This window comes from Prionailurus bengalensis, chromosome B4 (assembly GCF_016509475.1).
Source record: "Prionailurus bengalensis isolate Pbe53 chromosome B4, Fcat_Pben_1.1_paternal_pri, whole genome shotgun sequence".
Lineage (NCBI taxonomy): Eukaryota > Metazoa > Chordata > Mammalia > Carnivora > Felidae > Prionailurus > Prionailurus bengalensis.
The window spans coordinates 78894574-78921837 of record NC_057358.1 but is presented as its reverse complement, the minus strand read 5'-3'; the positions used below and the strand labels follow the sequence as shown (position 1 = coordinate 78921837).

The following is a 27264-nucleotide window of genomic DNA, read 5'->3' as shown; positions in this document are numbered from 1 at the left end:
GAGGTCAGAACAACTCTTTCATCCCAACCAGGGTAATGCTATGGGAGCAGATGTCTCCACCCTTGTCCCCGCTGTGGTTGCAAGGCAGCTAGACAACCCCTTGCTTTGTCCCAGATCTCCTGGTCACACCCTAAGACAAACAGCTCAATGGTGGGAGTTTCTTAGGAAGATAGCAGCTACTGATTTGGGGGGAAAGTGTATAGGAGTTTCCAGCAACTCGATCCTGAGAGATTATTTTGCACTCTGATCTCAAAATGGCAAGAGATGAATGATAAATGATCAATTCAGGGAAGTTTATCTACAGTGCAATTTCTGCAACTCATAGGTGTGAGGTTTTAAACAGATGTTGTTGGCAGGCAAACTAAACATAAATATTCCCCTCCCAGGACTCGCAAGGTGCCCAGCCCAGCCAATGCACATATATATAGGGACTGAGCCAGATGGCTTGTCAAAGGAGGTCATAGCTCCTTCCCTCCCGGGTCTCTGCCTCCTTCCAGCTGGGCCTTCTCTTCTGGCTGCTTCTCTTGATGCTCTAGTAACCATGAGCCGCCAATTTAGCTCTCGGTCAGCATTTAGCTCCAGGAGCAGGCGGTTTTACAACATTAGCTCTTCCGCGGGCTCTGGTGGTGGGAGTCGGGCTGTGGGGTCTGTGTGTCAGGCCCGAGGCAGGTGTGGTGGTGGTGGGTATGGGGGCCACGCCAGGGGGTTTGGTTCTAGGAGCCTCTACAATCTGGGAGGCAGCAAAAGCATCTCCATTAGCCTAGTGGGGAGAAGTGCCAGTGGTTTCTGCCAGGGTGGGGGAGTGGGAGGGGGACTTGGAGGGGGCAGAAGCTTTGGGGGCGGTGGCTTCGGAGGTGGTGGCTTTGGGGGTGGTGGCTTTGGAGGTGGTGGCTATGGAGGAGGTGCTTTTGGGGGTAGCAGTTTTGGGCTTGGGGGCTTTGGTCCTTCCTGTCCCCCAGGGGGCATCCAAGAGGTGACTATTAACCAGAGCCTCCTGCAGCCACTTCACTTGGAGGTGGACCCTGAAATTCAGAAAGTCAAGACCCGGGAGCGGGAGCAGATCATGGCCCTCAACAACAAGTTTGCCTCCTTCATCGACAAGGTGAGTACCTCAGGGGCAGGCAGGTCTCTGGTCCCTGATCAAGTAACTGAGAGGGCTTTGTGCCCTGTTGCCTCTTACCACCTTGTGCTGTCTCAGTTCGGTGGTGACAATCACTTCCAGAAGTACATGTGCTGAGACCTTAAGAAAGGAGAGCATTTACCTCACTAGGCCTCAGTTTGACTTATTGAAGCAATTTATTTTTATTTTTTCCTTTTGATGGGAAAGCAGGTAAGAAGTGTGAAAATACCCACAGACAAAATACATGGTAAAGTAACTTCAATGTTGTTCATCATTATTCACTTTCCATCCACCTGCTCATCTGTCCATGCATCCATCCATCCATCCACCCACTCACCGATTCATCCATTCATCCCACAAACATTTACTAAACCTCTACTATATGTCAGATACAGTGCCAGGTGCTACAGGGCGACTAGAACATGGGTCCTGTCCTCAAGGAGCCATTCACAGCCTAGGTGAATGCCCTGGGGAGGGGGTATCACTGGGGATTAAAGTGATAGCATACTAAGTAGGATTCTGTCAGAGTTCCTTGTTTTAGCTCATCTAAGGCCAAGGATGAGCCAGATGGAGCCATTGAAGTTCTTCTCCCTAGTTCCCTAATTAAACCTCAGAGTAGAGCTAGTCCAGACCCAAAGCAGCAAGCAGAAGCTGGTAGAAGGTCTATGGTGAAGATCTTCCTCCAGCATTTCCTTGTGTCCACAGGTGGAGGCACAGCAGCCACTGGAGTCTCCCTCAGAACGTTCTTTGCTCTTGGGGATGTAGTGGGAAGAACCCTAGGGCACAAAGGCCCCTGGATGCTCGGTGACTTTCCCTTAGTCCCAGAGGAATTCAGTGTTGAGGCCAGAGCCTGACCTGTGGTCTGAATGTAGAGTAATCATGGCCAAAGTCTACCATTGTGCTGTATGCCCAGCCTCTGATATCTGGGCAAATGCTGGGGACAGGATGGAGTGTGTGAGCTGAGGGAAGAAGGGTAAGAGAGGTGAGGCCCAAAGATGGCCACACAGGAGTTCAACAGAGCAAAGTGCTTCTGGCTACTTCTGATCACCTTGGACGGGAAATTTGAGTGCATATCACCACACCTCAGGCATGGGCAGGGACTGGGAGGGCTTGGCTGGAGCAAGGAAGCAACAGGTGAAGGAGACACCACTGGAGATCAAGACTAGGACAAAGGAGGAGCAGGGAGAGAGAGGGCTGGAGGTCAATGAAATGGCCATGGGCTATTGGCAACTGATACCCTAGGACTCATTTGATTGTGGTTCCTGCCACTTAGATGACATTTGTTTCATTTTATGGCATGGGGCTGTGGGCAGAGGCCAAGTTGCAGGAGACTGTGGCAACCTGTCCTTCCTTACGGGGATGGCTTGTCATGACCATGAGGAAAGAGCCCTCATCCAGGAGGGCTCTGGCTTGGCTGAAAGGGAGAAGGATTCTACTGCAGTGGATTCTGACTCTAGTTTCTGATCTGGTCTTTTTTGCTCTCACCCTTAATCCTATTTGGCCCATTCTCAGAACCACAGGAGAGCCATCTTTTAAAAACATCACATCATGGGTCACCTGGGTGGCTCAGTGGGTTAAGCATCTGACTTCAGCTCAGGTCATGGTCTCACAGTTCGTGGGTATGAGCCCCGCATCGGGCTCTCTGTTGACAGCATGGAGCCCACTTCAGATCCTCTGTCTCCCTCTCTCTCTGCCCCTCCCCTGCTCGCACTCTTTCTCTCTCTTTCTCAAAAAACAATAAACATTAAAAAAACCCCATCACATCACTTCTCTGTTTGAATCCTCCACTAGATGTTTGTCTCATTTGGAATAAAAGCCAAGCTCCTACAAGGCCCTATGTGGCCTGGCCCTCCAACCCACAGCTGCTGCTAACCCCTGGCTTGCATTTGTGAGAATTAGGCAACATTGCCACCACTGGGTGGAACAGGAGTCAAGCTGCAAGTGTTAGTGAACAGAATGAGGGCTGGAGCTTTGCTCCCCAGGGTACACACTCATTGTCTGCAGTGACCCTACGCTCTCTCCCTGCCTCCTTTCCTGTTTCTCTCTTGCTTTCCAGCACACGATTTCATTTTTGCATCCTCCAGCACCGCAAGCCTGCCTCAGGGCCTTTGCTCTCACCATTCCTTCTGCTTTGAACTCCTGCTTCCCAAGAGTGGTCTGGCCTCCTCCCTCATCTCTGTCAGGTCTTTTCTCAGATGCCACTATCTTAGCGAGGTTTCCCTGATCCCCCCCACCCCCCTTTTTAATGTTTATTTATTTATTTTGAGAGAGAGGGAGAGAGAGAACACCAGTGTGAGTGGGGGAGGGGCAGAGAGAGAGAGAGAGGGAGAGAGAGAATCTCAAGCAGAACTGCATTCAGTGCGGGGCTTGATCTCATGACTATGAGATCATGACCTGAGCTGAAATCAAGAGTCGGACACCCAACCAACCTAGCCACCTGGGGCCCCTGATCTCCCTTTTTGAAGTAGCCCCTTCATACTAGCATCCTTATCCAACATCCCTGTGTTACTTTTCTCCATTGCGCCTCAGGCCATTTGACACGCTATATAGTTCACATGACTCTGAGTATAGACTCTCCACCCTGGCATAGAGGATTCAAGCTCAGATGAACAAAGCCAGGATGGTATTCCCATGGGAAGAGATGGACCTCACTCCTTTCCTTCCCAAGGTCCCCTTTCCTTGTCATTGATTCCACAACAGACTTTGTCTCCATTTCCACTCTGGGAGGGCCCAAGCCTGACACCTGAATGGCTGACTTGTATTTCAACCTGTATTTTTTTGAGTACTTATCATGTGCCAGGGACTCTTCTGGGTGTTGGAGATTCAATTATAAACAAAACAAAGTCCCTGCCTTCCAGGAGTTTCCATTCTATTCAGAGAGACAGCTGTCCACACTCAGAGGTAATTCCAAATTCCTTAGCATTTCGTTAGTCCATGACACTTATGAGCTGTCTTCCCTGTGTTGGGTACTGTGTATTCATGGGTCTGATTGCCTTGTGTCCATAGGATAATAAGGCAGACATGGGCCTGCCTTCCTGAGGCTCCCCCCAGCAGGGGAGGGATGTGCTCAAATAGCACCAGGTGATGACAAATCACGATGGATGCTAAGGGGAAGGAAGGGTGAGCTATGAAGGCGAGACCCCAGGGAGATGCTACCTTCATTGAGTTCAGAAGGGTACATGGGAGTTAGCCAGGCAGAGTTGGGGAGAGGTGGGCTGCCAGAAGCAGCGAGAGGTCCCTGTGGCTGGAGTGTCACAAACAGGAGGGAGAGGGCCATGACAGGCCAAGGAGGTATGCTTTTTCCAGCAAGTTCAGCTTAGCATGATGCTGAGTTTCATCTGTGCTGATGGGACACAGCCCAGGAGGGTTTGTGTGGCAGGCGGGGCGGGGTGGGGGGATACTGGGAAAAAAATCACAACAGCTCTCAGTGATTTTTCAAATGATTAAATCCCATTAAAACTGCCTGGTACTCCCTGCAGCCTGTGCAGGTTGGGTGGCACGGTTTCTTTTGCTGGTGTGCTCCCGAGGTACCGTGTGCGTGGGGGGAGAGGATGCTACAGCTCTGTTTGATGGGGAGATTCCTCATGGGCCCATGAGACTGTTTCCTTTCAGTCCCCACAATACTGAGCACAGGGCTGAGACCCCGTGTCCGACTGATTTCTCCGCCTCCCGGCAGAGCCGCTGTGGAGCAAACTAGGCCAGGCGGCTGGCATTTCCCACGGGGGTGTTTCCAGCTGAGACAACTTGTGTGAGCTCCTTGCCTTTCTCTAGAGGGGCCGTCTTGATTCTCCAAGCCCTGGATACGCTGTGCGGTTGCCCATCTTCCTACCCGTGGGGGTGCTTCTGCCTGGTGTGAACTTGGACGTCTCTTGCTCTTAGGTGCGATTCCTGGAGCAGCAGAACCAGGTGCTACAAACCAAATGGGAGCTGCTGCAACAGGTGAACACCTCTACTCGGACCAATAACCTGGAGCCCGTCTTGGAGAGCTACATCGGCGAGCTACAGAGGCAGGTGGATTTTCTCAATGCGGAGCAGATGCGCCAGAACGCAGAAATCAGGAGTATGCAGGACATCGTGGAGGACTACAAGAGCAAGTGAGACCCCAGGCAGGCCGAGGGGGTCAGGGAGAAGCATGGCAGGGAACTGGTTCAGGGGCAAGACGTTCTTAACATTGGTGTTCATGTGCGAGGGGTGGACCGGGGTCCTCAGGTACAGAGGGCACCATCTTGCTTATGGCAGGTCTGGTAGGATGGTCCTGCCAGGCAGCTCTCAATTGTGTTGGGTGAGGAGGGGCAGACTCTCCTCGTGGTGCTGGACCCCGAGGAGCCAAGTTCCAGTGGGTTTGGCCTTTCTGAGCTGCTTACAAGCCTGTCTTTCTAAGCCTTTAGTTTTCACCTTCGTAAATAAAGTAGGGATGGTAAGCCCTCTTCCTGTTGGGTTGCCGTGACAGGTGTGTCTGGGCTCTCCGACTCTGGTGTGTGGCAGGCTGGTTGAGGAGGCTGGAATGCGGCGGGGTGTTTGCGTTTCTAGTGTGCTCCCACGTGATGCTGGTGCTGGTGGACTGGGGACCACACTTTGAGAACCACTTGTGTAGATGACATTATGCTTAACAAATTCCTAGACTGCGTCTGCACATATAAGCACTAGCTATTATTCATCGTAACGGTGGGGACGTGTCTGATTCCAGATCAGCAGCTTCTGTGTCATGCAGACAGCACAGTGTCCTCGCCCTCCCCATGCTCGGGGTGCGGGGTGCTACTCTTGACATCATCCTGGCATGCCGATCAGAGAGTCAAGAGTGTGTGACTCAAAAAGGGAAAGATAAAACTCAGCCTCAAGGTGTGTGTGTGTGTGGGGGGGCAAAAATGTAGGTGATAGTTTTTCTCTTTAAAATAATTTAGTAAACATATTTATGTTCTCAACTGCAAAAAAAAATGAGTGAGTGTGACAAATTTACAAAAGAAAAATGGAACTTCTGGGAGTGTTCTGTGTGGCTCTGCACTTTCCACGTTGGGTTGTTGTCCCTTTCGTTGACCTGGCTCTGGCTGCTTGCCAGTGAGAGTGGCAGGCCCCGGCGGGGGTAGCCCAAGTCCAGGACAGTAAAAGTTTGGGAAATTCCAAGCCTCCTGCGGTGAGGAGAAATCTCAAGGAGTCAAGGTCAGCCTCTGTAGCCTGTCTATGGTTCTTACCTCCCCCCACAGATATGAGGAAGAAATCAACCGGAGGACCAGCACTGAAAATGACTTTGTCGTCTTGAAGAAGGTCAGGGATGGGAGTGGTCCAAGGGGGGAGGGGTTGTGGGCCCCGAGGGCTGAGCAGAGTGAAGAAATCTTGTGGGATGCTGTGTGACCAAGGGGTGGACAGGGTGACCACTGCAGACAGCTCGTTGAGGGTGTGGCATGAATGCCAAGCCTTTGCACTAAAGGCTTAAGTCTGCAAAGTGATGTTGGTAGGAATCTTGAGGCCTCTTTTAGTGTTTATCTGTCCACAGTCCTGAAAGTGAGGTTCAAATAACTGACCCCTTTTGAGTGCCAGTTACGTGCAGCCTTGGGACCTGAGGAGGGCCTGGGGTGCTGTGTGTGACTGACTAGGATGAGGGCCTTGGTGGCACATTTCCTTCTGGCCAGGAAAGCCAGGGTTTTTGCCGATCCCTCAGTGGAGCGAGGTGTGGAAATTTGCAGGCAAGGAAATAAACCCAGAGACGCTTTGCCACTTGTCCGGGTCACCCAGTGAGCTGGTGGCAGGCAACACCTGGGCAATGAAGTGAGACTATCTTTGCTTGCTGTTCAGGACGTGGATGCTGCTTACATGGGCAAGGTGGACCTACAGTCCAAGGCGGATGCTCTGTTTGGGGAGGTCAATTTCCTGAAATATTTATTTGAGATGGTGAGTTCAGTCCTCACGAGAAAGCCTTTTCTTTCCTCACATCTCACAAGGGGTGTGGGCTGTTAGAGGGGGAGGCCTGACATCCAACATGACCCACTTAGGGATTCCTCTCCCCAGTCACCTCAACTCTGTGCGATGGGAGTTAGCCTCCCAAGCCCCAGTGCTTAGATTCCTGGGTGGGGGTGCTGGAGGTGGGAGGCAGGGAGAGTCCTGAGAGAGGAAATGGAGCAGCCCTTGATTCTACCTGGAAATGAGGTTAATACCTGGGACATACAGGGGCAAAGTCGGCCAGAAAGCATCAGTGCTGGGAAGCCAACAGGGCTACTGGGAATTCTGTAGGAGAGGACAGTGTGGATCCTAAAAGGAACAAAGACGACACCTGCAGGGGTGAAGGATAATATGCTCCTGCCACCTCTGGCCCAGTGGTGGCTCATGGCTAAGTTGTGGGCGCCTGCCCTGTCTTGGGTCTCTCCATTCGGCAGATGAGAGAGCTGAGGGGCCAAGAGACTCAATCTCTAGCTCAGTGACTCAGCTGGTTGCTGGTAGAGCCCAGGCTCCCAAGTGAGTGAGTGGGTTACACAAGTGGAGTCCTTTCTACTGGCTCTGAGAGCTCATGTAGTTTGTAGGGAGCAAGTCTGTCCATCAGAGGGCCCAATCCAAGATGGCAGCCAAGCCGAGTTAGGTGGGAGAGAGGGCACAGGAGAGGGAGGATGGGCAGGTGGTGCCTACAGGGGCTCTGAGTTTAGGCTCCTTTCTTTTCCCCAGGGCTAGGTCTGGGGACCATTACCTTTAGTTAAGTCACCTCTCGGTGCACAACCATTCACAGAGCTTTCCCCAAGACTCCCATCTGGCCCAGGCTTCTGGCTTCCCCAGAGAGGCTTGAGGGGACAGTAGAGGGAAACTGAGGCCCTGGGAGGAGAGTGGAAAGAGTCAGCCTGTGGTCCATGCCTCGCAGGAGCTGTCCCAGATGCAGACACACATCAGTGACACCAATGTCATCTTGTCTATGGACAACAACCGCTCCCTGGATCTGGACAGCATCATTGACGCAGTGCGGGCCCAGTATGAGCTGATCGCACAGAAGAGCAAGGACGAGGCCGAGGCGCTGTACCAGACCAAGGTGAGCATGCTGCTCCCCTCCCCCAGACTTGGAACCCAAACCAAACATATCCCCCTGAACTTGTATCGGCTTTCTCTTACTTCGGAGGTAATAGATGCATATGTATATGTATCTATATACATTTTATACACATATATACAATTTCATTTACTCCTTACAACAACCCTGTGAAGTAAGGATTTGACTATCCTTAGTTTGAAGATAATAGAGTCTGAGATCTCCTACTTTCCCTTGGGTCTGATGGGTGGTAAGTGGCGAAGGCAGAGTGTAAATGTAGGTGTCCTGTCTACAAACCCATGCTCTAAAGCACTGTAATGTTTTTATTCTTTTTTCATAATGACATCTTCAAAAAGATTTTCTTTAACATTTATTTATTTTTGAGAGAGAGAGAGAGAGAGAGGGAGCACAAGTGGGGGAGGGGCAGAGAGAGAGGGAGACACAGAATCCAAAGCAGGCTCCAGGCTCAGGGCTGTCAACACAGAGCCTGACGAGGGGCTTGAACTCACAGACCACAAGATTGTGACTTGAGCTGAAGTTGGACGCTTAACCGACTGAGCCACCCAGGTGCCTCTCTCTTTTTTTTTTTTTTTGAGAGTAAAGGAGAGAGAATCTTAAGCAGGCTCCCAGGCTCAGCACAGAGCCTGGTGCAGGACTCAATCTCACGATCATGAGCCAAAATCAAGAGTTGGACGCTTAACCAACTGAGCCGCTCAGGTGCCCCCATAATGACATCTTCTAACCTATAGTTTTGCACTTTTCTCTTTCACTTATTATTTATGAATTCCGTTCTGTGTCATTAAATATTCTACATTATTTTTAATAGCAGCGTGGTATTCCGTGGTAAGAATATGCCCTCATCAAATAAACATCTTTGTGGCCACGTCTTTGGGCACATCTTTGATCACTTCTTTAATACAGACCTTTTTGGAGGATGAAGATTGTAGTTAAGGGTCAAAGGCCACTCGCTACATTTTAAACTCCTGGCACTTGAGATCTGCCTTCTTGACTCCAATCCTGGCGGGCCTGTGACCCACTGTCTTGCAGACAAGTAGTTCTGAGTGGCACACATGTCAGCACCAGACTGGGGAGGGAGATGGTCAACAGTGACAGCATCAGAATTCAGAGAGTCCCCTGGGCCTACCCTCCCCCTTGCTTCCTCCAGAGCCCTGCCTGTGGGTTCCTACTGTTGGGGCCACGGAGACACAGAAATGAGATAGGGAGGAGAATGGGAATAAACAAGGAACATGCTGAGGGCCTCTGAGGAAATGGGGTCCTGGCTGCTAGGGAAATCATCCTGGAAAAGGGTAGGAGGAATATGATGTGTTGGCAAAAGTGAAGGGGTCCCAGTGTGGGGAAGGGCCAATGGTAAGGCTTAGGCGAGGGAAAAGGGGGTGAAAAAGTGTATCCAGGAGCAAATTTATCTGTGCGGGATGTGAGTCTGGCCCAGAGACTGGTGAGAAGGAGGGCGGCTTGAACAAGATTGTGTGTGTGTGTGTGTGTGTGTGTGTGAGACGTCACAGCTCAGGTGAGGGAGCTATAGCACAGGAGTGGGGGTATGGGGGTATCACCCCTCTGGTGGCAGGCGGGGGTGGGGGCGTACTCTGGGAACTGTCCTGGGGAGAGTAGTTTGGGGCAGGGTCTGGGAAGGCAGACTCACACCGTCTTGGAGGGCCTCCTGGCTATGATGCTGCCCCTGCCCCTCAGTACCAGGAGCTCCAGATCTCCGCGGGCAGGCATGGAGACGAGCTCAAGAGCAGCAAGATGGAGATTGCTGAGCTGAACCGAACCATCCAGCGGCTGCAAGCAGAGATCAGCAACATCAAGAAGCAGGTGAGAAGGAGGCTCAGGGCGGGCTGAGTGGACGTGCCTGCTGCCTCCCACAAGGCCCTGGCAGAAGGGGCTCCTGAAACTTCAACCCCCACCCTGGTGACCGTCTCCTGAGCAGATCGACCAGATGCACATGGCCATTTCGGATGCCGAGGAGAGAGGAGAGCAGGCCCTTCAGGACGCGCAGCAGAAGCTCCAAGACATGGAGGCCGCCCTGCAGCAGGCCAAGGAGGAGCTGGCCCGGCTGCTACGGGACTACCAGGCGCTGCTGGGGGCGAAGCTGTCCCTGGATGTGGAGATCGCCACCTACCGGAAGCTGCTGGAGGGCGAGGAGAGCAGGTGGGCCATGCTTCTGGGGACAAGTTCGGGCTGCACCCCTGGAGCAGTGGGAGGACGACCCCAGCTTCTCTGGGAAGACCGGAACCCTGGGCCGAGCAGAAACATTCAAGTCAGAAGCAGAGGATGTGTGAGTCGGCAGGGTCATTGCCATCATTCCTGCCTCCAAGCAGAATGCCCCTCTACCCCAATCTAAGCCATTGCAGCCAATGCGAAATGCCTCCAAGAAACTGCTTAACGCCCCCCCCCCCCCAGCCCCATACTCCCTGACCGCCTGGGCCTGCGCACCCACCTTTCCCTAAAGCCTGGGGACAGCTGTCACTTCGCGCGGGTGTCTCTGCTCCTGATGTCTGCGGGCTGTGACCTGCCTTCCGTCGGGCTTCGGGGGTCTGGCTGATGTTTGTGCTTTGGTTTTGCAGGATGTCAGGGGAGCTGCAGAGCCACGTCAGCATCTGTGAGTAGCAGAGCCCAGGCCCCGGAGGGCCGTGTGGAGCCGGGTGGGGGGAGGGCCCCGGAGGGTTGAGCTGCAGGCACTGGTGAGGTTTCAGCCTTGTGGTTTCGGGTTCTGCGCCGCGGGAGTGAGCAGACAAGCTGCAGGGCCTGGGGAACTTCGCTGAAAGAAGCGGTTATGGTTCTATCCCTTATTCATTTCAATCTTTATGATACAATCATCCGTAGCCGCTTGGAACCCTTTAAGGTATAGCGATGATGAAAACGGGTCCGGACGTCACTCTGTCCTGGGAGGGATACTTGAAAAAACGGGAAGCCTTTCATCCGATGTATCGTTTTGCAAGTCAGATGCTGCCAGCAATTACGGATGTCCCAGAGCGGTGCGGGCGGTGCAGGCTGGTGCCCGCAGGGAACCCCCTCCCCCACCCCCAGCCCCAGTCCTTCTGACCCCTGTGCCTTCGGGCTGCCCTCTCCCCACAGCGGTCCAGAGCAGCCAGACTACCGTCAGCGGCGGCGGAGGCGGCGGTGGCCGAGGCTCTGGAGCTTACGGCGGTGGCTACAGTGGCGGCAGCTCCCTCAGAGGCAGCGGCTACAGCGGGGGCTCCCGAGGGGGCGGTGGAGGTGGTTATTCGGGCGGCAGCAGCGGGAGCTATGGAGGAAGCAGCAGGAGCAGCAGCAAGTACGGAGGCAGAGGCGGCGGGGGCTCCTCCCGCGTGCAGATCATCCAAACCTCCACCAACACCTCCCACAGGCGAATCCTGGAGTAGAGGGAAGGCTCACACGCCCCGCAGCGGCAGGGCTCTCGCCTATCCCCTCCCCCCACGCCCTTCCTGAACCCCTCTCACCTTTTTCTTATGGGTCGCAGCAGTTTTGCCAATACATTCGTTCCACTCTAGCTGGGGAAGCAGGTGGATAGTGGGTCACCCCCAATAGCAGATCTATCTTCGGACGGTGCTGGCTGGCAGGCGGCAGAGTCACAGCCAGGCACACTCAACTCAGACTCCACTCAGCTGGCCCTGCTCCTGCCCCTGGGGACACCCAAGGGCCCCAGTTTAGAGATGGAGGAAAAAGAGCCTCGAAGTGTATCTACGAAGCGGATAATAGAGAGTTAATGTCAAGGACCCCAGGTACTTCACTCCCAGGGTCCCTTTCCTGCACCTGGGCTGCTCTGTGAGCAATAATCCACCCCTTAGGGGACCCACAGAATGAGGCCTCCGGGTGAGTAGCTTGGCAAGGGGAACCTCTGTGTCTGGAGCCCGTTACTGCCTGTTGGTCTGTTAGCCTCATATTTTCATTTTCTCCATCCCTGGAGAGTGTGGGTTTGCGATCCTCATCAGATGCCTGCAAGTGATGTCTGATCTTGATTCTGAATCTCTGTCTTAAGAAGCATTATCTTCTGGGTGAACAGCCCAAGGTGGGAGTATTTCAGAAGGCATTTGTCCTTGTCCTCGGGAAGGACTAATGATCCCTAAATGGAGGAGTCGATGGACAACAACCCAGTTCTGTCCTGTCTTGCCCTTCTGAAAGCTCCATTCTTTGGGAGCCTGGCCCTCCCTCAACTCTGCTCCATAATGGCCCTCCTGAGAATTGTCTAGGAGGCTGTGTCCAGGCCCTGGAGAGTTTGAGGGTCAGACATGGGTCTTGGGAGGGTTCAGTCCTGAACCAGTTTGGAAGCTGCCTGTTATTTATAAGGAAGCTTAGTGCCCTCTCCTAGGTCTCAAAGTCCCTTCTGCCTCCTGTTCTCTGTGACTGAGCACTTTGTGAGAATCTGATGCTTGAAATGTGCCGCAGGGGACAGGAAGGGGAAACTATCAGCCACCTAGTGGGCCTTGAGAGGGGGAAGGTGGCTTTACTTCTGGAGTCACCCGCACTTGTTTGTTGAGTGTCCTAATACAACCTCCAAGTCCATGATTCTCTTGGGGCATCTGATGGGCTCAGCGTGGGTCCCTTGGGGAGTGCTCTGACTTTATCATTTCCTGGTTGAAGCTTGTACCTTGAAGGGCTTGACATTTTTGGTGTTTCTACAATAAAATTTTCTGTGATCTCAAACTGCTGTTTGGTCAGAGATGAGTTATTTCCTTTTAAATTTCTGTAGGCCTCTGAAATTATTCGTATTTGGGAAGTAAGGTTTATTATTTTTATTCTTTTTTATTGCATGAGTCATACATGACCTAAAAAAACCTTGCAGACATAATCTTATTAGTCCTGAAAGCAGCCAATCATTCCAAAGTCAGTCATACATCTGTTCAGCAAGCATTTATGTAGCTCCTACTGTGTGTGGGCAGTGGTCTAGGCATGGGGAATGCAATGTTGAATGAACACATTTCTGAACCTTAAGGCACTCACAACCCAAATGATAGATTATAGGGGAGGGGAACGTCCAGAGGGAGGAGAATTCAAAGGAAGTGTCCCTGTGGACCTTGTAGCCTGGGGGTGGAAACAAGGCCTATCCTGTGGACACAGGCAGACCCTCCATTGTAGGCAATTTTGTACCTGCAGCAGGTGCCAATGCTGGGGAAGGGAAGCGTGGCCCCAAAGCTTGGCCCTCCTAGAGGGCTGGCAAGAGGAACAGGACTGGGGAACAGAGTGGAAGTAGATGTGGACTGGAACTCAGACAAGCAAGTAGCCTGCTGGAGATGCAAAGATAAGAGAGAGTGGAGTGAATGTGTGAGTGAGGGGGACAGGAGAAATGAGCTGGGGAGACAAGAGACTGAGCCCATTAACCCTGTAGGGGTCCTGGCAGGGTGTCTTTAGGCGATGCCCCTGGGGGCACACAGATGCAGAAATTCAAGAATACAACAAGGTTAGCCATCATCTTATCCTACGTGATATTTCTGAGCCTGTGTAAAGGAGTCACCTAAAAGATGTGACCTACTTTCTCACTCCCTGAGGGAATACAGATGGTAATTGGATATGGGATGCATTCACATATGACTGCAGCCCATATTGATAAGACAGCCTGTTCCCATGCACACGCCTACCTTCTCTCTGAGAAGTTTCTGTCTCATCTTGGCCACTGGGATCGGACTGGGATGGGGCTGGGAAAGGAAAGGTGGGTAGACGGGCTGCCCAAAGGCAAAGAGAGAGGGTGCACACAGAAACCGTGTCATTCTTGAAGTAAAAAACCGGAGTATGGGACAAGGATGGAAAGACAGAAAATGGCAGTGGGTATAAACATGATTTAGAGTGTTCAGCTGACAGTGACAGCACGTGAGCCAACAGCGGTTGGTGGCCACTGGGGACAGGCATGGGGACAAGGAAGATAGTAGGGTACTGAGTCTGCTTTGGCTCTTCTGTAGCAGACCACTCTGAGGACATTACTAAGTAGGAGTCCGTGCAGAGGACAGTGGCCAGGATGGAGGTGGGGGGCAATCAGAAATCTGACCATGAGACATCCTGGAAGTGTTTGGATTGGGGGGGGGATGTGACAGCTAAATGCATAGGTCTGAAGTGCTTCCTTGGCAAAGAAAGGTTGCCCAGCTGATACCCAGATGGGCAGATGGGAGCCACAGCAGATTCAGGTCAGTATAAGTAGCAGCTTTTGATTGATCCTGAGACGGGAGACACATGAGGCATTGGCACATTTCGAGCAGAGGTTGGTGAACCCCTTGGCAGGAGGTAAAGGGAGGGAGTGTAGGGTGTGTGGGAATATGTGTAGGGCAGTGATTCATCTCTTTGCTGTCTTCCGAGTTCACAGGATGGAGCTTGAGAAAAAAGGAATTTTACTCTCTATTTTATATTTGGAAAAATTAGGGTCAGATGCCAAGGAAGGGTCAAAGTCACGGAGAGGCCGAGGGTCTGAGGGCCAAGGATTGTAAAATGAACCTGAGTTTTCTGACGCCATCAGACCGATTCCAGGGTGTGGATTTGATTATCCCTGGGATCATGCATATGCATAAGATGTTCTTAGGGAATCCAAGTTGGCTCTGGAGAAAAAAACCACAAGGGCAAGGCTGATCAGAAGTCATCTTACCCATCCTTCCCCTTATGGGCAGGAATCGCGATTTTCCCAGAAAACACCACCCTGCTTTTTCTCTTCAGAAGCCTTGACCTTCTCAATCATGCAGAACTAGGGAACAGAAGGAGGGAAGCCTGTGCCTAAATCCTAGAATATTGGAACAGAGATTTTGCAGGGCAGGGGCATGAGAAAGGTAGGGCAAGCAGAGCGGAGTTAGCCGAGAAGGATCTCAGACTCCAAGGAGAGGCCTGGATATGATATTCCAGCCTCTGGAAGAGGCTTTCTGGTATAAACGATACTCCTGTTCGAGACAATGAAATCCCATCAGGAGCAAATAAATTCCTGTCACTTTAATTCACCCCAGTGACAACAAAGAGTAATTCTATGGCCCTCTACCGTGTACAAAATGCTGTCACATGCGGTATACATGCATACATGTGATTCTCACTGGCCCCGGGGGAGGGTGTGGGGAGAACACCTGTGGTCCTTCCAGAGACCAGGAAGCATTCCATCCCTGCTTGTGGTCAGTGCTATTGCCACAGGGCTGATATTCACAGGGAGAGTCAAGCAGGCCCATCCATCAAGCAACAGAGGGGCGGGCGGGAGGGAGCACGGAGGAGGGCCGGAGGCAACTCCCTGGGAGAATTTGCCAGCTGCTCCTCCCTCTGAGAGGCTGGGGCAGGGCAGGGCACTCTGGGAATCTAAATTTAATTCCGCCAGCTTCTCATCTACATCAATTTTCATCTAGGAACACGGTGACAGCAGGAGCAACCTTTGGCTCAGTAAAATCCTAACCGTGTCTGATCTTGGACAAGGTGTACGTTTCTGGGCTAGGAAAGTCCTTGATGTAAGGAAGTCTGTCGAGAAGCTTTCTTCACCATCAATTACTGGACCTTTGGCCCAGGGTGCTTCTTCAACTTCTGAGCCATGTGCTCTGATAGTCCCTCTTTAAGCTCGTAACTCCCATTCTTGGGTTGGACTTGCTGCCCTGGTTTTATCAGCTTTCTGATCAGTCCAGGAAACTGTGTGTCTTTGGGTTGATCAACACTCTGTTGAAGGCTGAGCTGGGAACTCGGCATGTGGGGAGGTGCTTGAGCATGGGAGGATTGGTTCTGAACATCCCAGTGCTGGGCCTGAAGGGCTTGTGGGGACACCTGTCCCAGTGTGCTAAGCCTTGGGAACTGTTCCCACCCTGCAGAGCAGGTATTCTGCAATGACAGTAATCCCCAGTCTAGTCTAGCCCCTTCAGCTGCAGGTGCACTCAGCACTCTCTCCTGTATGTGATGGGGCCCCAGCTTCCCTGTTCTAGATTTATGGACCGCACCCACCTCCCCCGCAAGGCTTTCGCCCACAAGATGACCTCATCGCAGGAACTTAGGCTGCCTTTCCAGGTCTTTTCAGTTTCCAATCAAACAGGGGCCTGTTCCAAAGCTTCTCCTGATTGTTATATCATCTTCTAGGTCCTTCCATAGGCAAGGGTGAGACAGAATCCTTTCTGCCCCTTCTAGATAGCATCAACTCCATTTCAGTTTCCCTTTAAGGCAGATGCAGTCCCTGTTTCAGACAAGGAAACTCAGGCTCAGAGAGGGTAAGTGACCTTCCCAGAGTCACACGGCTAGACATCTGCAGTCACGAGTGGGCCTCTGGATGACTCCATGGCTCAGACAACCTCCACCTCCCCTGTCCTCCACACTCATCTTTGGCTTCCTCCCTCCTGGCCTCTACTCTGCTCCAGCACTGCCAGCAAGCTGCTGGGGGCCTCCTTCCCTGCTATTTTCTGACAGGCTGTCCCAGTGGGGCACCTCTCCCTCCTGCATAAAAAGCCTTGGCCCCTCCCCTGCTGGCTGCGGGCTTTCCACATCTCACCCGCCTCCCCATTGTGGGTGATTCTCTTTTATGCCCCCCAGGCTTCAGCTTTCCCCACTCTCCTTGAATTACCTTCTCTTATGTCCCTGGTGGAGTCCCACAGGCTTGGGTGGCTTGTCTCTGCACGTCTCTCTCCAGCTGTTTTGCTCTGTCCCATCCCGCAAAAAGTTCCCAAAACCTCACCACGCCTGCCCGTGCCCACGGCCTGCCTGTGACCGCTTCACCTCAGTGATTAGTTCCAGTGTGTGTGGGGGGGTGTCGTTGGGACAGGAGGTGCTCTGGCGCTCTGCTATCCAGCATTGATGGGGGTACCCCTCAGGTGCAGCGGACTGTGTGAGAGGCTGTGGAAAGTGGGGGTACTAGGAGAGCACCCAAAGACACAGAGGACTTAGTTTTGCTTTCAAAGGGCTTACAGAGCAATTGAGGGACTGGAAAACACACACACACACACACACACACACTCACATGTGAATATGCACTTGAATCTGGCAGCAACTGAGGTTGCTCGAGGCCTGAGGGACCAAATCCAGATTCAGGTCCAAATGCGCAGGGATTGAGATCTTGAGTGCCCCAGAGCTTGATGAGGAGTAGAAGTTTGAAGTGAGTCACCAAGGCAACTAGAAGGCCTGTCAGGGAGAGAAGAGTATGAGTGGGCTGGGAAGATGGAAAGGAATACAGGAAAAGGGAAGAGGGTTGAATAGTTAGGCAAACCATGAGAGCAGAAAGGTCAAGGTGTCAGGCTGGATGAGTGGGTGGCAAAAAGCTGTAGGCGACAGGGGCAGTCCCTTGACAAGAGGAGGCCTTTGGGGTGAAGGCAGGCACATTCTTGCAGCTTGAGAGGCTCGGCTTGCCAGTTACCAGCTGGGAGCACATCTTTTAACAGAAATAGACCTCACCACCGTGTGGACTTCGGGAGATGTTTGGATGAGAGATGGCTCCTGGCACGTAGTCGGTGCCTGGGGCTGTTAGCGTCTCTCTCTTTCATGATGCCTTTACAAATGCAGGACACGCGAGGAAGCCAGGAAGAAGGGTGTGTGGCTCATGCCTGTGTCCCCCACCCCGCATCCTCACCACAGTCCTGGGGCCCTCACAGGGAAGTATGAGTTCGGATGGCTGGCCCCACTGGGATCCCTCAAAAGTGAGCAGGGGGCACAGAATAGGAGTTTGATTCAGAAACTGGAAGATTCTTGGACACATTTTTTTTTTTTTTTTTTTACTTCTCTTCGTCTGTCTTCTCACTGGTTCGGTCGGCAGGTTAGACAGTGTGGTCTTTGAGTCCCTGCAGATGGGAATATTCTGTGATTCTCTGCACACTCATGTACTGGAACCAGTTCCACTTGCCTGTCTTTGATCCTCCTCTCCAGTTTACAAGAATACTTGAACTGAAACCATATGTGTGTTTCAGATGTGTGTTTTCCTAGCTGGAAAGTCTAAGCAAGCCACCTAATCTCCCTGGGCCTCAGTTTTCCATTTTGTAAAACGGGTTGAAACAGTTTGATTCCTTAGTTCTCAGGGGTCCTGCGTGGGGAGTGTTCGTGTAGGCTCTCGGTCAGGCCAAGTGCGTACATGTCAGCCGAAGGTGATTTTTATGCTTCCTTGTTTCTTCTTTTCCGGGTGACCCTCCCTCCTCATGGTAGCAGCTATAGTAAGTTTTGCAGCTCTGTAAATGGTCCACCAACTGTCCGACTGTCCACCTCTTTGCTTTTTCTGTCAGTTTCTCAGTTTGGGGATAGAAGCCTGCGTCCCTGAGAGAGCTGTTGTTGGCTGGCAGAGGTGAGATAATAAACACACATGTACACACACATGTGTGCGTACCCATATGCACACCCCTCCAAACTGCTAGAAGGAATCAATTGTGCAGAGCGACAGGTCTCACAAGGGAGTATGCTGAACTAAAAGCATTTTGATTGCCTGTCAGAAGATGATTAGGCAACAGTCATTACCATGCCAAGACCGTCCCAGGTCCCATTATTCCTTGCTAGGAACAAGATCTGAATTACTCATCCCCCAAGAGATGGCTGGCTTAGCAGCCCAAAGATGTTAGTGTTAGGACAGGGTCCTGGACAACTGTGTTATGAAGGCGAGGGGGTGAGAGGGGGATCAGTGGAGGGGTGAGGGGTACTTCTGGAGGAGGGCGTGTACAAAAACCCTGGGAGAAGAGGAGGGGTGGGGCTCAGCGGTGAGGCCTGGACCAAGGAGGGTTGACCAGGGCTATGACGCTTCAGGAGCACAGAGCGACAGGGTGGGATGATCGTCACTGGCCGCCCTTCTCTCGTGTGCCTTGTATCCCCCAGTGGAGACCCCCACACATAGGCGAGCTGCTCAGAGCCAGCTGTTAGCATTGGTTTCCCATGGACTCTTCAGTTCTGCGTTCATGTACAGGTGTGGGGAGCAGGCCCGGCTTCTAGGAAGTCTCAGCAGGAAAGCCTATGTGGGGTTCAGGTCTTTCTGGATCTCAACGCCACTTCTGTCCATTAATATCTACCAAGCGGTACTCTCCAGAAGGGCCCCTGGGGCTTCCCGGCCAGTCGCCATGCAATTTAGACACTATTCCCCCATCCAAGTACTAACCAGGCCCGACCCTGCTTAGCTTCCGAGATCAGACGAGATCGGGCGCGTTCAGGGTGGTATGGCCGTAGACTAGACACTATTCCCGATGGAAGCAAAATCTGCCCCCTGAACTCCGTGCCTGCCATCTCCCCTTCTCAGAGTGAGTTGAAGAAACCTTTTCCGGGCACCTGCGCATGTCTGGGACCAAGGATTCAAAGGGATACAATTCAAAGCTTCCTGCCTTTGGACCTCTCTGTGGCACCTGGCTGCTTACGTCGTCTGGCTTTACACACCGTGGGCAGCACACCCCGCATTCAGTGCTGTGCTCTCATGCAGGTCGCTGGTTAGGACCTCACACGTTATAACTCAGCATCCTCTGTTCAAATCCCAGCCATGCCACTCACCCTCCCTGTAAACTCGAGCTTTGTTGCCTCAGTTTTCTTGTTTTAAAAAGGGGTAGCCTAATAGCCTCTATCTCAGATTTGTGAAAACGAAGTAAGTTACTACATATAAAATATGTAGAACAGCGTCTGGTACATGTCAGGTTTCGATACGTCTTAGCTATTATTATTATTGTTGCTATTACCGCTAGTATTGTCCAGAAACCATTTTATCTTCTCGGGTCAGGCTTTTCAGACTTGCATCCTGTCTTCCCTGCCAAGTCTATATTCATCTGTCCATACCATCTGCTGTGAGGCTCGAAGCCCCTGTGAAGCCTCATGTTCACCCTTTTGCTTTGCAAAATGTACAAAGTAGGTTGGACCTCTTCCCCCCCCTGCTCTGTAGGCCTTTCCCGCTGGCATTTGCATACCCTAGAAAGCTGAGTTAGCCCCATTTCTATTGTATTCACTGACCCTATGTAAGTCCCAATTCAGCTCAAGAGCTGAATAAAAAAAATACTTCAAGGTGATATCACATTACCCACACTTATGTGGACCACAGACCTCTTTGTCCAGAGAGAGTGTAGTCATGCCCTCTGTTTCCACCAGTTATCTTTTGCTGGTGTCTCTGTCTCCTGTCTTGGCCTGTCTTTGAGGAAAAGGAACAGCTGGTAAACTTAGAAGAACCTGTCTTTCCCTCTGGTCCTTCCAGAACACCTACCCATCCATCCTGTTCTCTGCCAGTGTCTCTTCCTTTAATATTAACACACACGTTTGTAAAGCTTCCATTTAATGAAAACATGTTCTTTTACTTTTCCACTTATTAAAACTTTTGTTCTGTGCCCGGAGATATGACTTGCTGAGCCCTGGGGTCTAGAGAGCAAGCTCAGAAGCAGGCCAGAGAATTCTTCCTCCGATTCAAGAGTGGGGCATTGCACTTGCCGGGCCTGAGGGGACAGTGTGCTTAGCAGTTTACATGGGCAAGGCGAGAATGGGAACATACATATCTTTGTGACAGGAGGTGATGAAATCCTCCCAAGAAACACCAGGAGGCAGATGCAGGGTCCTATTTTCCCAAAGTCACAAGCACTTGAAGAGAGATCTGGTCTGATAAAATGATTGCCACACAGGCGATCTTGCACTCACAGCAATTTTGAGAGCCATCCTGGGAGCTAGGTGTGTATTGTTTATAGCATTGTTGAGGCTCGTAAAAATCTTGTATGGCTGCAGGCAAGCCAAACCCTTGCATGGCTCTGCATCCCGCTGACTTGAGGACCAAGCCCAAATGTGCTCTCTGTATAAAAGGGACAGTCTCTGTGCTTGGGGTAGAGGAGTGTGGGCTCCTTTCCTCTCCTGACTTGGCTCCAACTCTTTCCTAGTCAACATGAGTCGACAGTTTAGCTCTAGGTCTGGGTTCCGGAGTGGAGGGGGCTTCAGCTCTGGCTCTGCCGGAGTGGTCAGCTTCCGGCGCAGAATGACTAGCAGCTCCGTCCGCCATGGTGGGGGAGGTGGCGGGAGATTTTCAGGGGGAAGATGTGGCGGTGGCGGTGGGGGTGCTGGTGGCGGTGGTTTTGGAAGTCGAAGCCTTGTTAACCTTGGTGGCAGTAAAAGCATCTCCATAAGCGTGGCCGGAGGAGGACGTGGTGGTTTTGGTGGTGGTGGCTTTGGGGGTGGTTTTGGCAGTGGAGGTGGTTTCGGTGGAGGTGGTTTTGGTGGCAGTGGTTTCGGTGGAGGTGGTTTCGGTGGAGGTGGTTTTGGTGGCAGTGGTTTCGGTGGAGGTGGTTTTGGTGGAGGGAGTTTTGGGCCTGTCTGCCCCCCCGGTGGCATCCAGGAAGTCACCATCAACCAGAGTCTTCTGCAGCCCCTCAATGTGGAGATTGACCCTGAGATTCAAAAAGTAAAGTCTCGAGAAAGGGAGCAAATCAAGACACTCAACAACCAATTTGCCTCCTTCATTGACAAGGTGAGTTTATCTGCTCAGTGCACTGGGAGAGTTGCTCTTGGTCCATTTGAGATTGGCCTTCTGCTTCAAGTGGCTGTTTGGGTATTTTGTGGACTTGTCTCCTAGGAGATATGTTATAAGTATTTTTGTGGATGGTTCAAATGACTACAGTCTCTCTTGGACCAAGAGGTCGGTGGTCTACATAGATGTGAGTCAATGTGACATCACCTCGAAATGGTTTTTTATTCAGTCCTTGAGCTAAATTGAGACTTACATATGGTGGACAAAGACAATAGAAATGGGGCTAACTCAGCTTTCCAGGGTGCAAATGAGAATTCTGGAAAGGTCTTCCTAACCTTAAAAAGGGAGTTGAGGGTGAACAGATTGCACTGTGATGTTGTAGCAGATAAGATGTAATAAGCCAGTCTCAAACATCTTTTGCTGTCAGAAGGGGAGCTTTGCCTTCTGAAAAATTTACAATGGTACCAGATCAAGGTAGAGGTTTGTTTTTTTTTTTTTTTTTTATACTTATATTCCAAGTATCCGCTCTGGAAAAACATGTAAACCATGTCTAATTACTGGTTAATCATCAATAATGTCAACTCAAAGTTTCCAGAAGAGATTTCAAATTCAAGTTTGGGTTTCTCCACCATCCTTTGGAACATGTGTGTGCTCAGGGACTGCATACCAATGTTTATGGTAATCTACCTTTAAAAAATTGGAAGGTGGATCTTTTAAGTATAATGTATCTATTTCAAAGTGTAGTTGCAATAATTTTGCACGGGCTTTGCTGTTTGGTATTTGTTTGGTCACTCCTTCATGGCCAGGAAAACAGAAAGAACAAGTTTTCTTTTTTTTTTTTTTTTCAAATGAGGCACAGTTCTTACTATGTGGTAGTCCATGGCACCCAGGGGCCAGGGGACTCCCTTTCTGCACCAGTGGGTCATGGGGTGTGTTCTTAGGTGAGGTTCCTGGAGCAACAGAACCAGGTGCTGCAAACAAAATGGGAGCTGCTGCAGCAGGTTGATACCTCCACGCGGACCCACAGCTTAGAGCCCTACTTTGAGTCCTACATCAGCAGTCTTAGAAATAGAGTGGACCAGCTGAAGAATGACCAGTCTCGGATGGATTCAGAATTGAAGAATATGCAAGACCTGGTGGAAGACTACCGAAACAAGTAAGGAACATTGGCCGGGAAATTCATGACTTTCGTTCTAAGATATTTCCAGAAAGTGGCAAGCTACATACATGAACAGTACGTGCCAATATCTTTTCTTAGGTTAAAGGCCAATCAATTTGGCATTTCCAGAATTCATTTTCTCAGAAGCTGGAAATAGTTTAGCAGTTTTATTGCTCAGAAGAAAGGGATGGCCACACCGTCCTAGGCTACTAGTAAGAGGCCATGATGGGCGATGCCAATTTCAGTCCAGGAAGCTGAACTTAGGGTGTCACCTGCGCCAAACATCTGAATCCCTCTGATTTCCTTGCAGGTATGAGGATGAGATCAACAAGCGGACAAATGCAGAAAATGAATTTGTGACCATTAAGAAGGTGAGCAAAGCTGTAGGACCTCACATCTGAAATAAATAGTAGAAGAAGGTCTCCAATTACTAAGCAGAGGGAAGGCATGATGTGGACAGCCAGATGATGGGCCTGATGAATAGCCTCCCGGCCACATTATCATGGACCTGGGCTTACCCAGGCACACTTTGCTTCTCCAGCTCTCTCACACTTCATGTAGGAGGGTGGGGGTGGGGCGCAAGTTCTCAGCCACTCAGGCAAGCTCTCTTGTGATTGTGATTCTGAGGGGTGGTGCAGTCTAAGAATTGTGATCTGCCTGGGTAGAAAGGTGTGGAGGAGATTCCAAACACTGGTCCTACTTGGAGAAGCCCCTGACAACCAGTGAGAGGGACTTGCCCTGGAAAGAACATGATTTCATGATGTCCATTGTTCCTTTAGGATGTGGATGCTGCTTATATGGCCAAGGTGGATCTTCAGGCCAAAGTTGACAACTTGCAGCAGGAGACTGATTTCTACAGAGCACTCTATGAAGCAGTAAGTCCTGCTTTCAACATTTACCCAGATGGAGAGCTTGGAGCCTGAGCCCATCACTAACCAGGAGAACAAAGATACACCTTCCATCTCCTGACTCCTCCCTCTGTCTAAACTGTTTTTTGTGTTAACACTGTAAGAGCCATTGAACTATTATATCTTGCAGGAGTTGGCCCAGATGCAGACTCATATCAGCGAAACCAATGTCATCCTGTCCATGGACAACAACAGGAACCTGGACCTGGACAGCATCATCTCTGAGGTCAAGGCTCAGTATGAGGAGATTGCCCAGAAGAGCAAGGCCGAGGCCGAGGCGCTCTACCAGACCAAGGTGAATAAACTGAATGTCTAGCCAGTTGTCCTGGAATGTCTTGTCTTCCTGTCCTGTGTTTTCTCTTATGTGTGTATGCGTGAACGACGGTATGCTCTGCCACATCTAATTGACTTGATCCACCATCTTCAGTATGAAGAGCTCCAGATCACTGCTGGCAAACATGGGGACAGCCTGAAAAGTACAAAGATGGAGATTTCTGAACTGAATCGGATGGTCCAGAGACTGCGATCTGAGATCGATAGTGTCAAGAAGCAGGTACATGCTCCTTCCTTCTACTTACTGTTCAGCTATATGGAATTGGTGTGGGGTGAGGGTCTCGGGTAACTGGAGGACACGTTCCTCGTTTTGAATCCTGCAATCCACTCCAAGGTTATATTACTGTCCCTAGTTCCTCTGGTGATTATTCTGGTTTCCACAATGCAGCTACCATGCTGGGTTCTCTTTAGGGAAACTTGTGACAACGACCTAGTAGAGAAATGGATGTGATGGTCATGAGTGACCTAGCCCCTGATGCACAGACGTGGTGAGTGAGTGCAGTCAGGAGGCTTCAGTGTAGAGAATGTCAGGTCTATAAGGGGTGGAGAAGCCTCAGCTCAGGGCCAAGAGAGGCTCCTGCATCCCCTTTAAGGGCTTTCAAGGAAGTCAACACAGTGACGTGCTATCCGGAAGCAGTGATGGGTTATCCAGAGCTTTCTGTCATTCTTTTGGACCCAGAGTACCAGCCTCATGGAGATGGACAGTTGGATGTGAGATAAGAAGGCCAGGGTGGGATTAGGTGACAGCAGAGTGTGTAATGTGTGAGCTTCTCTTTCTCAGATCTCTGCGCTGCAGCAATCCATCAGCGATGCCGAGCAGCGTGGTGAGAACGCCCTCAAAGATGCCCAGAACAAGCTGGCCGAGCTGGAGGATGCCCTGCAACAGGCCAAGGAGGACATGGCCCGGCTGCTGCGTGACTACCAGGAGCTGCTGAATGTCAAGCTGGCCCTGGATATGGAGATCGCCACCTACAGAACCCTTCTGGAAGGAGAGGAAAGCAGGTGAGGACAGAATCCTGGGTGGCTTGGCCACTTCTTTTGGTGCTTCCTCCCTGGTAGGCTGATTGCTGTTGGACACGCAGCCATGTGACTGCGGCTGGTCCTGGGTATGGGGAAGGGGGAACGCTACAGGGTGCAGGAGGAAAGGCTTGGCTTTGCTTTGAGACCCAGGGTGCCCAACTTCTTTCGGAAGGTTGTGGTGTCTCTATGAAGTGCTTCGAGATGGCACAGTTTATTCTCCGTCTGGGCTGGCTCAGGTGTCATCTGGCCCAGAAGTCAATGGCACTGTTAACGTTAACCTGCGTTCACGGCAAGACTCTTGTCTACTTTATACGGACATGTCTCCCTGTTTGTGTTTATGCTGGGAAAATGGCAGAGGTTTGGGAGGCCAAGGGGACTGGATCAGGTTTCAGATCAGGTGGGTAGGAGGAGCCCCAAATGGGGAGAATCTTGAAGATGGCTGAGAGGGTTTGTGCGGCCAGAGGGTCCTGAGGGATGTTCTTTTCTTTCTCCTACAGGATGTCTGGAGAGTGTTCCCCGAATGTGAGCGTGTGTAAGTACAAGCTGCTTTCTTAGGGGCGCGTGCAGGTTTTGCCCGGTTGGAAAAGGAGTTGGGGTGGTGATAACTGCGTGTCCCTTTGCAGCGGTGAACACCAGCCACACCACCATCAGTGGAGGTGGTGGCCGAGGAGGCGGAGGTTTTGGCTCCGGCGGCGGAGGCGGCGGCTATGGCTCTGGAGGCGGCTATGGCTCCGGAGGTGGCAGTTACGGCTCTGGAGGTGGCGGCTACAGCTCTGGAGGTGGCGGCGGCTTCGGTTCCGGTAGCAGCAGTGGGGGCCACCGAGGCGGCTCTGGAGGGGGCGGCCGGGGATCCGGCGGGAGCTCTGGAGGCAGTTTCAGTTCGTCTGGAGGCCGGGGATCCAGCTCTGGGGGTACTAAGACCTCTGGTGGCAGTTCCAGCGTGAAGTTTGTTTCCTCCAGCTATTCCAGGGTGATCAGATAAAGAGGCATCCTCTGTCCTGTTAGCGCTCCCTCTCCATCACTACCAAACACGCTTGGCAAGACCAAGGTCAGTTGCCCCCGGCCTTACTGGAGAAAAGAGCTATCATGAGTTACACTGATTCACCCTAGTTCCCAGGCTCTTTCCTTTCTTCTCTGCTTCCCAAAGAAGTTTTTAGACCAGTGGCAATCTCAGTCCTCCTGGCTATGACCCTGCTGTGTGCTTTGCCTGAGAAACAGTTCAGCAATCACCACTGCACACATTACATTTCAAAGCACCTCCTTAAGTTGGCCAGAGGAGGGCTGGTTAGAACCACGGCTTCTTTGCTGTGCATGGAGCACATGCTCTGGACACTTCCTTAGTATCCTATTTCTTGGAGCAAGCTCTGTGCTGCTTTGGTTTTGTATATAAGGTGTGAGCAAGTTGATTGTCTTTTGTGGAGAGGCCTTAAACTCCCCGCTTCCCTGTATTGCTGCAATAAACCGCATTTAAAATTCTCTGAGTCTCAATCTCCTTTGTTCATGGCACTGTCTGTCCTGGATGGGTGCTTTGTGGGAGGAAAAGAAGACCTTAGAGCCACATAGTCTATGGGGGAGTTGGGACACATGCAAATGATGGGCAAGATGCAGAGGCCTGTCAGGCACCATTTAACTTTAAGCATTTGGCATTTAAACATAATGCGCTCTTTCCCAGAGTGTACCTATGTCATGGAGAAATGGAAGCTTTTGTTCATTTGAGAAGTCTTTCATGGAAAGGGCAGGGAGCAAGCAGTTTGGGAAAGAGGAGTCTGGCATGGAGAAGAGAGGAAAGTATTGCGTGGAAAAGTAATTGTTCATGTGGAACAGTGATGAGGGCGGTGTGGGTAACACAGGGTCAGCAGCTACTATAGCCAGAATGCAGACTTCGGCTAGGTAGCTCAAGAACTAAGAGTGGTGATGGAGAGCCAGATATCCATTTTTCCTCTGTCAGGCCACTGAATCTAAGAGCTCTTTAATCTAAGTTCATTCGTGCACATATAGCTTGTACTCGTAAAGTTGTACAATGGGATACAATAGTGATCAGAAGCATGGGCATTTGGACTCAGATATGCTTGGAGCTAGATCTTACCACCACCATTTACTAGCTCTGTGATAATGTGCAAGTTACAGGTCTCTCTGTACCTCAGTTTTATTATCTCTAAAAAGGGGATAACAATGTCTTCCTTGTGGGAATCATGGAAGGATTGAATGAGATAATGAATGAACATGGTTTGGCACATGGTAAGAACTTGGTGGATGCCATTTTTGATAATAATGCTGCTGTTGTTGATGACCTGGCTATTATAGCATTGCTTGTTGGTCTCTAGATAGCTCAGTAGATGCTTACTCTAAAGACCAATGAACATCAGATTTCCAGGGGTTCTATGACCG

General features: G+C 51.2%; 2 protein-coding genes across 2 annotated transcripts; both read left to right on the top strand.

The window, feature by feature from the left end:
* The first annotated feature begins 448 nt into the window (after positions 1-448).
* LOC122473445 (keratin, type II cytoskeletal 1b-like) lies at positions 449-12788 on the top strand. Its single transcript, XM_043564012.1, has 9 exons — positions 449-1102; positions 5000-5214; positions 6322-6382; positions 6911-7006; positions 7962-8126; positions 9831-9956; positions 10072-10292; positions 10709-10743; positions 11220-12788. The coding sequence occupies exons 1-9, from the start codon at positions 542-544 to the stop codon at positions 11504-11506; spliced, it is 1767 nt and encodes a 588-aa protein (XP_043419947.1). The 5' UTR covers positions 449-541; the 3' UTR covers positions 11507-12788.
* Positions 12789-20716: 7928 nt separating this feature from the next.
* LOC122473446 (keratin, type II cytoskeletal 1) lies at positions 20717-26352 on the top strand. Its single transcript, XM_043564013.1, has 9 exons — positions 20717-21456; positions 22398-22612; positions 22926-22986; positions 23395-23490; positions 23654-23818; positions 23951-24076; positions 24638-24858; positions 25374-25408; positions 25500-26352. Exons 1-9 carry the CDS (start codon positions 20878-20880, stop codon positions 25856-25858), a joined length of 1857 nt encoding a protein of 618 aa, XP_043419948.1. The 5' UTR covers positions 20717-20877; the 3' UTR covers positions 25859-26352.
* Positions 26353-27264: the final 912 nt, after the last annotated feature.